This window comes from Magnolia sinica, chromosome 16 (assembly GCF_029962835.1).
Source record: "Magnolia sinica isolate HGM2019 chromosome 16, MsV1, whole genome shotgun sequence".
Lineage (NCBI taxonomy): Eukaryota > Viridiplantae > Streptophyta > Magnoliopsida > Magnoliales > Magnoliaceae > Magnolia > Magnolia sinica.
Genome location: NC_080588.1, coordinates 69,614,019 through 69,627,938, shown reverse-complemented (window position 1 = coordinate 69,627,938; position 13,920 = coordinate 69,614,019). Strand labels below are relative to the sequence as shown.

At 36.6% G+C, this 13,920-nt stretch overlaps 1 protein-coding gene across 1 annotated transcript; it reads right to left on the bottom strand.

Moving 5' to 3' along the window:
* Positions 1 to 1,571: 1,571 nt before the first annotated feature.
* Positions 1,572 to 13,602, bottom strand: LOC131229611 (methyl jasmonate esterase 1-like). The gene is made up of 2 exons (XM_058225607.1): positions 13,462 to 13,602; positions 1,572 to 1,990 (listed from the first exon to the last, which is right to left on the bottom strand). The coding sequence occupies exons 1-2, from the start codon at positions 13,564 to 13,566 to the stop codon at positions 1,709 to 1,711; spliced, it is 387 nt and encodes a 128-aa protein (XP_058081590.1). The 5' UTR covers positions 13,567 to 13,602; the 3' UTR covers positions 1,572 to 1,708.
* Positions 13,603 to 13,920: the final 318 nt, after the last annotated feature.

Here is a 13,920-nt window from a genome sequence, read left to right as displayed (position 1 = left end):
TTACACTAGATTGAAACCATTCGTCATAATGGAGAGCTATTGCATCGTGGGGGCAGAGTTGCTGAGATCTAATGCATCGATATTCTTCCTTGTGGGGAGAAATTTGTCTTTAAGACAGTGATTGTAACGTGTCTCAGCTCTAAAGTTTATGTATTTACTTTTCATCTCTAAATTAATATGATTTTCTCCTGAATATTTATAATACGACTAACAATTTAAAGACAGTTTTCTTCTCCAAAATCTCGACTTCTACAGCAGTTGTTTTTAAAAATCCTAGAATCGAAATTTTTTACGGGAAGAATTTCAAGAGGCGGCTACAGAAGATGAGTTTTATCTTACAACCCTTTAGTTGATATATGTTATCAAAGATTCTGCTTCGTCACTTGAGACGAATGAATTGGCAGCATCCTTCGAACTATCTAAATGGAAAGCTAATGACCATCTATGCTGAAACTACATTCTGAATGCGATGACTATTAATTTCGTGGGATCACCATGAAAATGAATTCATAATAAAGGAGGTCATATTTAAGGAATATATAGTAGGTCGTTATATGGATTTTAAAATGTCTGATGATAAGTGTTTAGGAAATCAGGTACATGATCTAGAAAAGTCTCATCTAAGAATATTGTGATTGATGAGGCTTTTCAAGATGTTTTAATAATTGAGAAACTTTGACAATTCCAAAAGGAGTATAAAAAACTCCCAAGCACACAAGAGAAAAGATATGAGCTTTGATAACATATTCTTTCACATGCAAATTGAAAAAGAGGCAATGAATCATGACAAACATTCAACCGAATTAAAATATGTAACAAATGCCCATCTTGTTGAGGGTTAAGACAACCGAATGTTCGGTCCACTAAATAAAAAACACCCACGTGTCCATAAGTATAAGAAAATAGATAATAACAATAAGAAGACACGACCTTGCAGCAGCAACGACAACGATCGACGACTGCTGACCCTAATGGTTTTACTGTATGCTGGCAATGGGTCGCGATTAAGGGCAGCAACAAACATCGGTCGGGGTGATTTTGGGTTTGATAGTCACATTTTCCAGCATTGGCTTCCACCGATGGCTGCTGCGGTGCTACTTGCCATCGGCAATCAGTTTCTTTTTTTTCTTTTTTTCTTTTTTCTTTTCTTTTTTTTTTTTTTTGCTTTTAAAAAAAATTTATACTGTAGCTGCGGATCTGCCATTTAGGGACGGATTCGATCAATCCTTCGGGTTGAGGAAAGATCCTCTGGCTGCCATTGTTGCCAGATCGTGTAAACAGGGCAGCAATGTCGTTGCCGGCGACAGATTGGGGATGTTGGCGACAGATCTGGGATTCTTGCAATTAGATCTGCGGCGGTTTGTGTTTTGTCCACTCGTCAGGTCAGAGGTGGTGGGTTCCGATCATGGCCAGAGCAGCCCTGATTGCTGAGGCCTAAACACGGCTTCTAGTTTCATCCAGGCAGACGGTTCTGGATGGGTCCCAGAGAAATCCGATTTCTGGGTGACCCTAATGTGGCAACCAAATACAGCTTGCATCTAAACTATAGCATTGCACTCAACTAGAGACTGTTATGCATACATGAAATTATTTTATGGATTTCAGATTGTCTTTGGGTGTTTCATCTAATTGCAATAATAATTTAGTAATGATAGCAATAATAGTAGCAAAAGCAGCAGCAGCAACGATAGTAGTTGTAGTGAATCAATCAAGAGTATGTCTCAGCGATCTCTAGCAGACAATTGCATAACTCTTGTGGTTTGGAGAACATGGTCATGTGATCAGAACCGTTGATCACTTTCACTTCTTTCACTGGGTCATTTTCAATCATCCAACGTTGGAAATCAGGGGAAATGCATTTATCTTCGTCGCATATGATGTAAACTCGGCTAACAGACCCGTATCTCTCCTTCGAGAGGATTGGTGCATGCAACAGTTCTTCTGGGGGAGCTGGTCCCTCCCTTCTTAGTGTCATTGCCAAGGTTAGTTCCTGATCACAGGAGATAAAACACACACACACACAAAAGAAGAAAAAAAAAAAGAAATGCTTGTTACGAGAGCTGGATGGGAGCAGTCTGAAAGAGCTTACAGAATTTCAAAGAAATGGTCACATTCAGCCATCTTTTCTGCCACTATATATATCATGTGTGAAGAACATCCATGCCATGCAGAAGATGCATCACACAAAAATATTAATTGAGTGGAAAAATTATGCCCATGCAGTCATCAGGTGGGCCACAGTTATGAGATGAGAAGATCATCTGCATCCATAGATTTTGATGTGGTGTGGCTCGCTTTATAAATAGACCAACTGATTTTTGTATCAGGTGAACATCATGTTGTGGCCCATCTTTTGCACGGCTTGGATTTTTTACAATGGTGATGGTTGGCAAGATAAGGAAGTTCATTTACACACTCTCTTTCTGTAAACATTTCTGATTTCTGAGATTTATTGTAAGTTTACAAGTAGTCTTAAAATCGCTACCACCTAATTGGTATTTGATTCAAGTCCATTAATCCGAGCTGTTCATGTGATGGTCCACCACTAAGATGAACCCACCGTAGCCTGGAAGACCTGATCAATCGCTTATCAATTCATAAGGAATAAGGACCGTTGCATACAATATTACTGAGTGCTGACCTGGATCACTGGCCTGGTCCATTCAGATAAAGGGCCAAAATGATAGTCCGAACCTGACTTGATTTTTAAATGGTTTAAAAATTGCATTCGGACTTTATGGAAATCTTGTACCTTTCACTGTGTAGCCACTACGCCAAAATTGCGACTTTACGACGGACCAAAGCCGTCGTAAAACCAAATATACGACGGCTTTCGTCCGTCGCTGTTTACTGGGTCGTTTTTCTTTTTCGACGGATAAAATCCGTCGTCTAATATGCGACGGATAAGGTCCGTCGCATCGTAGCGACGGATAAGATCCGTCGTAAAAAATAAAAATGGAAAAAGAAAGCGTCGTAATTAAAAATATTTACGACGGATAAGGTCCGTCGCTAATATGAGGAGAACGACGGACCCACATCCGTCGTTGATTTTCAACTTGTTTAGAAATTTGCGACGGATTTGGTCCGTCGCTAAAATATCTGTAAATTAAAAAAAATCAATTAAATAAAAATATCATCAGATTTGTTTTTGGAATCTTACACCTGATAGTCATTCAAAAATAATTCATGCGATTGTTTAATAAGAATTTTATTCACAAAATAAATCCTATTCATCAAACTAAAAGGTCCAGTCATATTGAAAATAGACTCCCAAAGCATTATATGATACCTCATGTGAAAAATATATGCACATAAATGGAATCATATTTGGAATCCACTAAATATGATACCTCATATAACAACATATAACCATTGACTTGCAAAAGCCTGCAACTCCCTAATGAAATTTAATATATACTTGCATACTTCTAGGAGACGGGAGCTTTTGATGGGACGCTTCTTTCTTCTAGCTTGAATCCATAGCTTTGTCTACCATGGGAACATATTCATCAAACTCTGAGAACCCTGCCCTTCCAAATTAGAGAAGCATGTCAAAAACAACTGCTAGACATTGTCACAGTATTTCTAGAAGACGGAACATTAATTGATTAAATACAAATAGAAGAACAGCCTCATTGAGAGTACATGAATCTTTGAAGTGGTTTTTCTATCGATAAAAGACTACACTGTCCTCCACAGCAACCTAAAACCAGGGCCAGCATTGATGATAAACATTCGGCACAATGTCTGTACAAGAGCAAGTCCAATGTTACAGGCAAGCACTATCTAGATGCACATTTCCATTAACAACTCGAATTCCTATTTAATTTCTGGTCTGAACCAAATAATGATTATAAGTGACATCAGGACTCCATACTCAATTAAGACTGCAATTTCTAATACAATTCTGCTTTATAAAACAATGTATATGGAAAGATGTTGGGCAAATCAAGACATACAGATTTCTTTTCTCGGCAATATCTGTTGGTGACTTCCTGAAAGCATGCCAAGGCCTACACAAATACAATTCTAGCAAATCAATCATGGTGGGTGTACATATCAATTCCCAAACAAGAATTAGGAACAGAGCACAACAGAGAAAATCAAGATTGGAAAACCTGAAGTCTCGTCTGTCTGAGATGTCCGACATCTGAGACTGTAAGTTACTGAAATTTAGACTCCCAAGCCTTGAAGTAGACTCTGATTCTGCAACTAAAATCAATAGAAGATAAAAGAATAAGAGGAAAATTTTGGATGGGATAAAGACAAATAGGAAGAAAAATCAATGAAATCAATGCATACCAGAGAAGCTTTTTCTGAAGGATGGTGGGGTAGCTGAAGAAGTCAAGGTTCTCTCAAATTCCACTGTTATTTCTTGCAAGAAAGAAATACTAGATATAAGAGGGAAAGCTTGGAAGAGGATAAAGACACAAACTTCATCCAAAATCACCCCAAGTTTCTTGGGTGGGGTTATCAAATCCAGAAGTTGCTCAGGCTTTAGATACCATGTGTGTGGAACCCACAGTTGAGCGATCCAAACTGTTGATATGATGGGCTGCTCTTTCATCCCCCATCTCCCAAAAAGTCTTCAAGATTGGAAGACCCTATCCACCCAATCTTTGGCTCTCTTTTCCATTGAAACTGGTCCTATATTTTTTTCTCAACTGTTCATCTCTAGGCAATCAACTGATTTTTACTATCTTAAAAGGTGGAAGATTTTTGGGAGCATGGTCCATCCACTGCAGGCTCAACATCTCAATGGCCTAGATCACCAGACAACAGGCCCACACACAAGGAATTGAAATCCTCAGTAAAATCCACATTTCCTGAGGCTCAACATTCCATAATTCCTCACATAAAATGCCATTCTTACATCCCAAGTTAAAGCTTAAAAGGACATTAATTCCTCACATAAAATGCCATTCTTACATCCCAAGTTAAAGCTTAAAAGGATATCGAATTACCTAAGTTCAAAAAGCTATCTACAATATTCTCCTTTGTTGTTTTCATTTACAATGGGTAGTTATTTTTTTAGTGTTGTCTTTTTCTCAGTTCGTTTCCTTGAATATGAAGTCTCAGCTAAAAGAAATGGGCTGCAATAAATTGATATTGGGACCATCTTGGCAGCATTGACATAGATTTCTCATAAAGATATTCCGTATGAGTTGAGTGAGTAGTTCTTGTACCATCTGTTTTGACAGAGAAATTCAGATGTCTCTATCTTCCATTGAAATACCTTATCCACCACTAAAAATCAATGCAATTTTTAAATTCTCGAATTAATAAATCATTAGGTAAACTTGCCCGAAAAAATTTCAAATGTTGGGTACTGATTTCCTTAGAAAACCAACATGAATTATGGATCTAGCAGAGGGGCATTTGGAAAATTTAGCGCATTCTTGAATTGAAGGGAAAAGGCAGTTTTGTAATCTGCAAGAGAGCTTGGTAATTTCTGCGAAATACAAAATAAAGCATGCAGTAAAAAATTTTTAAAAAAAAAATTGGTAAAAGGATTTAAGAGATTTGGTTGGATTTAAAAGGTAAAGAGATGCTTATTACTTACCGGAAGAATCGAATGAATCTTTGTCGGTTTGGCTTATGGTCTTCTCTTTGGATGAAAATATTCTTGGAAGAAAAGACTGCAAGCATCATGTATAAAAAAAAATAATTAATTAAAAAAAAAAACCCACTGTTTCAAAATGAAAATAAAAGAAGCAGACGAGATTCTTCTTCCACCAACCAAGAAATGTTCCAGAAAATTGGATTCTCAGGAATTAGAATCTAAGAAAAACAAAAGCCCTCTGAAATTAGAATCTAACAAACAATAGAGGATATACCTTCCTGAAGGTCATCTCTAAAATCTCTCCTCCTTTCAATGGAGAATGAAAAGTCTAAACTTTAAATACAAACAGACACCCCAAAACTTGAAACCTGCTATTCATGCATAGAAGATTCAGAAGAAGAATTTCCAATGAAGAGATGGGAATTGGAGAACACCCAATTTGAACAAGTTACTTCTAACTGGAAAATACGAGAAAAAAGAAAGGGAATCCTTTCAGTGCCTCTAGATTACAAGCCCTGCAACCACAAGGCATTAAGAGGAAAAAAAACCATTCAAAAAGACCAAATAAAATTATAAATGCAATAGATTCACAGCATAGACAACAACTCAAACCAATTACATAAAGTAGGAAAATGATGTGTATATATACATTCATGAAAGAAAATCCAGTTCCACCAATCATAAAATGCTCCAAACTGCTTATTTTGAAATGGATAAACAATTTTGGAAGATGTGGTTGGCTGGTTGCAACTGGATATTTGGTGCAGATTCTGTTTGGTAGTTTATGGAGCTATTACTTTATATAAATAAACTAGTAAAATGCATGTGTTGCACATGTGAGTATATCTTCATAATTACATGGACTAATGTTGTTGATTAGCTTAATACCGACAATTAAAAAAATCAATTCAATGTAATAATATGTAGAGTACTAATGGGAAGGGGAAGAGCTCGTCCACCGCTCAAGTGATGTACATGTGCAGAAATTTAGAGCTTATAATTGTTGACTCCATTTTGAATAGAGATTGCATTAACTCCAATCAAATAAACTTCAGTCATAGAATTTAGACCTTCACCATTTTAACTTGAACCATTCTTTTGACAATGAGCACTAACTGAAAGAAATGACTAAAATTATTCAAACCAAAAATAGAACATAACGAGCCCCATGGGGACATTAAATGGAAAAAGGAAAATTCCATACACGAGCCTGATTTTTCTTCATTTTTCCTCGAGACATCGCAGCACCATCTCTGCAAAGATTTGTTGCCTGAAAATGTGAAACAATAGTGCTATGATATTGCCAATGTTTTTGTATTAGATTGTCATGTTGCTGGTATGCTAAACTCAAGAGTCAAGACCTTCCTTTTCTTCATAAGTTGTATGATAAGCTTTATATCTATTAGATTTTCCAAGGCCACAGGCATGTATAGGAGAGCCATCTACAAGCTGGGGACACATGTAAAGACTACACATGGTGAACAACCAAGCTGACCATCTGGTGTGCCCCACTGCATAACCACCATCTCCTAAAAATCAGACCGGTCCACTCATCCAGTAACAGGGTATGAAATGAATAGATAGCTGAAAGAACTTGTTTCAGAAGTCCATTTGTTTTGTACACTGGCCCACCTGATGAATTCACTGGCCTCATTATTGGGCCCTGGGAATCCATGCCATGGGCCTACCTGAGAGACGGGTCAGATCTTGCAGTGTTCCACCATGGGCAGGGCTATACACCCCAAACCTCTATATTCAACTAAAATCAGGTAGGCCATGACTGTCCATGCCAGATCCTCTATAGGTTTTTAAGAGAAAAAGATACATCTAACATACTTTTGTTCGGTGTGTTTTGGACCAGGACAAGAGTATTTCAGATATCCATCCCAAGGGACCTTTTTAAGACCAGCTCGAATAGATATTATGTCCCTGACTGCAACAAGAGCCATTTTATCAGACAAAAGGTTATTCCAATTGCAAGAAAGAACCAACATAGACTTTCTTTTAGAGATTAGAACAAAGAGTGACAAATGCCCAGGATCATCTCATAGGAATTGCAAGGCAGTAAAAATTACCTTTCTGCAAATTCTATTGGCGTCTTGCCAGGTTTTAGATTTTGAAGTTCCAAGTAGCACACATCACAAACAACAGCCCATGATATCATAAGATGGAGCAAATGCATTGTAAATGATTGCCTGCAAGCAAATAGCTCAATGAAAGACAATAAGAATGCAGAATATAGATTTAACATGGACAACCTAAATAACTGCTTGTTCGGCTAATTTCATTGATCCTTGTGTTTTGAAGATCCATACCTATTTGGTTTTGAAAATCAGTTACAGTATAGCCGCATTGGCCATGCCCATTATGTAATGTAGCATTTAACCAGTCCATTTCAAAAACAATGGGCCCATATCAATGCCGACCGGAACCATGGCCCAATGAGAAGAAAAGAGAGAGCAATGACAGATGGAATGGATTTTGGAATAAAAACAGGGATTTTGAGAGAAGCTCACCCACGGCATGCCTGAAATCCTTCAAAGATTCGGAGCTCACCCACCGGCGGAAGAAGAAAATGAAAAACCAAGCAGAGGGGATTTGGAAAACCCTCTTCTGAAATGAGATATTTGTTTCAAATCCGCAAACTGTGAGTTTTCCATAATTTAACACATCAATTACATTAATACCCATACATTTAAGGGACCGTTTAATGAATGATTAATATAATTTTATATACAAAAAAAGTATAAATATTAACCATTAACAACTAGACCCATTATTTAGATGGTCTGGATAATTCTATAGCATTACCACTATTAATATGAATGAGTCACCACTGTTTTACATCAAACACAAAACTCACATATTGTCTCACGAGATATGTAACGTCACTTGGGCTTTCCATCTGATAGTGCTCTACGGCCCCCACCATGATTTATATATTTTAATCCATGCCGTCCATCCACTTCTCCATATCATTTTAGGGTTAATCCCAAAAAATGAGATCGATATAAATCTCAAGTGGACCACACCACGGGAAAACAATCAAGATTGAACGTCCACCATTAAAAGCCAGACCTTTGGCTACGTCCACCAAAAAATGAGCTCCATATAAATCTGTGTTATATCCACACCGTCCATCCATTTTGAGATATCATTTTAAGTCATGAGCCAAAGAATTAGGCAGATAAAAATCTGTAGTGGACCCCACCACAGAAAACAGCGGGGAGAGTGATTCCCACCGTTGAAACTATATTAAGGCCCATCATAATGTTTATTTAAAATCCAACCTGTTCAAATGTTTTTTAAAAAAAAAAGAAAAAAAAAAGGACATGAAATAAGGGAAAACACAAATATTAGCTTCATCTAAAACTTTTGTGGCATTTAGAAGTTTTTAACATGGGCATCACTGTCCCACAGTTTTTTTGTGTTGGGGTCCACTGGAGCTTTGGATTTAACTCATTCTTTAAATATTGCACTAAAATGATCTCTCCAAATGGATGGAAGGTGTGGATACAAAACATACATCATGGTGGGACCCACGGAACTTGCTGACATCACTTTTGTAGCTAGTGTCACTACTCCCCCCTGTGGGCCCCACCATGATGTATGTATTTTATCCATTATGTTCATCCATTTTTAAAGATCATTTTAGGGATTTATTCCAAAAATGAGAGGTATATGAATCTCAGGTGGACCACACCACATGAAAACAATAGTGATTGGATATTCATCATTAAAATCCTCCTAAGGCCCACTGTACTATTTATTTGACATCCAATCTGTTTATTAGGTCATATAGGCGTAGATGAAGGGGGAAAATAAAAATCATCTCGATTCAAAACTTTTATGGCCCCCAAAATGTTTTTAATGGTTGACGCTCATTTAACACTGTTTCCTGTATTGTGGTCCATTTCATATTAGGATATACCTCATTTTTTTTTGTCTCATGTTGTAAGATGATCTTTTAAAATAGATGGACGGCATGGATAAAACACATACAACATGATGGGACCCACAGAGCACCAACCGCCAGCCATTAGTTGGTGTTAGGAGTAGCAGCTAATCCGTTCTCCTTGTTTATGGTGTGGTCCATTTAATCTTTGGATATGATTCATTTTTTAGATAATTCTCTAAAATGATGTTGAAAAATTGATGAACGGTGTGGGTTGATCCCAAATTTTCGATAAATCCAAAACTCAAGTGGACCATGCCATACAAAACAATGTGGAATAATGATTTCCATTGTTATACCTACCTTGAGCCTACAATAATGTTTATTTGTCATCCAACCTGTTCATAATATTAAAAAGATATGAATGAAGAGAAAATACAAACATCAACTTGAACTAAAAGTACTTCTATGGCCTCCAAGAATTTTTCAATGGTAGAGGTTCAATCACACTAATTCCTGTGGTGTGGTCCACTTGAGCTTTAGATATGCTTCCTTTTGGTTCTTTAGACCTCAAATTATCTGTTAACATGGATGAACGGAGTGGATAAAATAAATAAATAACGGTGGACCTCACAGAGTTTACTCAGTATGCTAAGGGTAATTAGTAACTCACCTAAATGGAATAGAGAGGGGATTCCTTAAAACATTTATAATCATATATTGGGCTTACCTAAATTTGATTCATATATCCAACCCACTAATTATGTGTATTCCACTTGGATGAGGGGTCAGACCAAGTTTCAGCCGCATCCAAAACTCATGTGGGCCCCACCAAGTGTTTTTAGATTTTTTAGGATGTCTTCACATAGTTTTAGATGATATGGCCCACCTGAGTTTCGTATACGGATGATTTTTGAGATATCTCGTAACCTAAAAGGGACACATCAAATGCACGGTGTTGATGTTCGACACACATCATGATGGGCCCCACAACTTACTAACATTAATTCTTAGGTTATCGCGAGGTCAATAAGTTGGGTCACAAATTTGACCAGAATATTTAGCCTATTTTATATGTTTGGTCTATTTAATCTATTTTACTGATCAATACCCTCAATTTGACTAGTTACTCGCCCTGATCAAGTTATATATTTTTTTCACAGATAAATTTTAATTTCCATTTAAAAATAACATTGTTTTCAAAATGTATATTTTTTATGCTTAATTTTTCTTTGAAAACTTTTAACAAAATATTAATTTTATTATAAAATATTAAAAAAATAAAAACAAATTCTGAATTTTTATTTCCAAAATCTCAAAAAATTTCTCAAAATTTATTTTTTTCTCAAAAATTCCATAATGCCGATTTTTTTCCTTCAAAAGCATATCATTTTGTTTCAACTTTTTAATTTTCCTTTTTAAAATGATATTTTTTTCTTTCAAAATCTCAGTGTTTTTATAAAAACTTTTCCTTTTAATTTCAAAATTTTAACATTTCCATTATTTTTTAAATTCACAAACTTTTCCAACTTCTTTATTTTTGTTTCAAAATGTTTGTCTTTTTTAAAGTATCGATTCTTTATTATGTTAATTTTAAAATTTTCAATTCTTTCTAACTCCATTTTTTTTAAAAGCATTTATTTTCGAATTTCTCAAATTTATTTTATTTTTCAAAAAACAAACTCTCATTTTCTTTTTAAAAATATTTTCATTTTTCAACATTGTCAATTTTTTCACATTTTTTGAAATCTTTTTAATTTTCTTTTTCAAGATATTATTTTTTTCTCGAAATCAAATTCTTTTTTTTTTTTTTTAAAAATTATCAACTTTAATCAATATTCTTTTTTTTCCCACAAAATAGATTTTTTTTAAGTCACGATTTTTATTTTTTCAAAATCTCATTTTTTCTTAAACATTGTTAAATTGTTTTGAACTTCTCAATATTTTTTTTCTTGTCATATTACAAATCATTTAAATATTAGTTTTAAATTTTAAAAAATTAATAATTTCCACTCATTTGATATAAAAACAAATTTTATTTATTTAATTTTGTTTTTTTTGCATTCAATCAATTATTAAAAAATAATATTAGATACAAATATGTACAATTAAACCACTGAATTTGTATTAAAAAATAATTCTTAGACTAGAAAAAACATGGTTTTCCACCATTTTCTTTAAAAAAAAATGTTTAGGCAAAAGTCCTTTTACGACGGACCATGATCCGTCGCAAAAGCGACTGAAAAGCGTTGCCGTTTGGTATTTTGGGCGGGAATTTGCGACTATATAATTTCCGTCGCAAAATCAAAATTGGCGACGGATTTAATCCGTCGCTAATATACGACAGACCAAAATCCGTCGTAAATACGTCGTAAATCAGATTTTAGCGACGGATTTCAATCCGTCGCGAAATTCCGCGACGTTTGGACCGGATTTTTGAGAAAGATGGGTGTAGCGACGGACTTTTTCCGTTAGCGACGGGTTAAATCCGTCGTTAAACCAAGCAATTTTTGCGACGGACGAAATCCGTCGCAAAAATAGGTCGTAAATCGGCAGTTTTGGCGTAGTGACCGGTGGGTCATCTTACCTGTTCTTAAGGTCACACAGACGTGGGTGAAGGGAATAACGGTTTGATCCAAACCTTCTGTGGCCCCAAGAAGTTTTGGACGGTAGACGTTCAATACCCACTGTTCCTTGTGGTGTGGTCCACTTGAGCTGTGGATATGCTTCAATGTTGGGTTCATGCGTGAAATAAGCTTGCCAAACGGATGGACAACATGGATAAAACACACGCATAACAGTGGGCCCCACAGAATCCTGATGCCCATGGCTGCTTGGTGCAACGGTCACCACACAGTCTGGGGGAGCAGATTATGTGAGACCCCGGATCCAACGAGGTGGGTGGGACCCCTGACTGTGGGGCCCACTGTGATGTATGTGACTACATGCACACTGTCCATCCGTGTTGAAAGCTTATTATATGGCATGGCCCAAAAAATGAAGTAGATTCAAATCTCAGGTGGACCATAATACAGTAAACAGTGGTAATCCACCATTAAAAGCTTCTCGTGGGCCACACAAAGTAGATATTGATCGGTGATAGAAAAAGCTTAGTGGACCTCTCCGTGATGCATGTCTTTCATGCACGCCATCCATCCATTTTTATACCTGATTCTAGTAGGTGGGCCCAAAAACGAGGGAAATCCAAATTTCAGGTGGACCACACCATAGGAAACAGTAGTGATTGAACACCCACTATTAAAAACTTATTTGAAGCCACGGACATTTTGGATCAAGCTGATATTTATATTTTTCCTTCATTCAGATCTGTCTAACTTAAGTTGGGTGGCAAATAAACATTACAGTGAGCACTGGGAAGTTTTTAATGGTGGGATTCAATCACCTCTCTTTTGTATCTTGTGCCATGCTAGAGATTTGGATCTGCCTCATGAAACACATGAATCCGATCATCTGGTTTTCATAAACAGGGATGTTTTTTTATTTTCCTACATTATGATTGATTCAGGTTAGCACTACTGCATTAAATGCAGTATTTGATGACGTGGTCTAATATTCACGTTCCAACAAACAAAAATTTCTTATTTGTAACAAACGGAGGAACCAACTCAAAAATACATACATAATGGTGATCTTAGATCATGGTGGGTATCACAAAGCTTTTTCAGCAGGTACCTACCAACTTGGGTATTGGAGCGATCATTACAAAATCCAACTCTTATTGATGGTTAGGTTTACGCCTGATGGGGCCGGCAATCATATCATTTGGTGTGCAGATTTATGTCAGAGCAGATTACCTACTCAAGTTGTAACACTTGATAGCCCCACTTTGACTGCTCCTTCTCATCAATGAAATGAGGGAACACCTAATTAATCACTGTTACCTAATCTGCTCTTCCCATTGATAGGCATACCTAAGGATAGGGCTGTCTACCAAAGTTCACATGCACAGCTTGCACAACACTATTTATCTTAACATATTTACCTCTGGAGGGGAGAGCTGATAGCACCTTTGCGACAAGAACCTGGGGCCGAATAAGATCGTTGCAGGCTTTCCTTGCCCTTTATGAAGGTCCAATTTACAGTCCATGAGAAGATCTGACGATGGCTGCTCATAATACTATCATTCAAGAACAAAAAATAAATAAATAAAATAAAATAAAAACAAGAAGAAGAAGGAAAATTGTAAATAGCACACATCTTCATAAGTAACTAAATGACAAGCACATGCCTTTTCCCAGACATAAGAGGGCCTGTTAGAAGTATCCGGCATGAATGCAGTCAGGAAGACGGCTACCGACACCTTCTCGGGGTACCTATCCATGGCTAGAGCCAGGTTCATACCTCCAACGCTATGGCCTACTAGGATCACCCTTTCTTGTGGAGGAAGTGAGGCCATGATGTCCAGCAATGGCTGAGAATAGTCGGAAAGGAAAACGTGTTG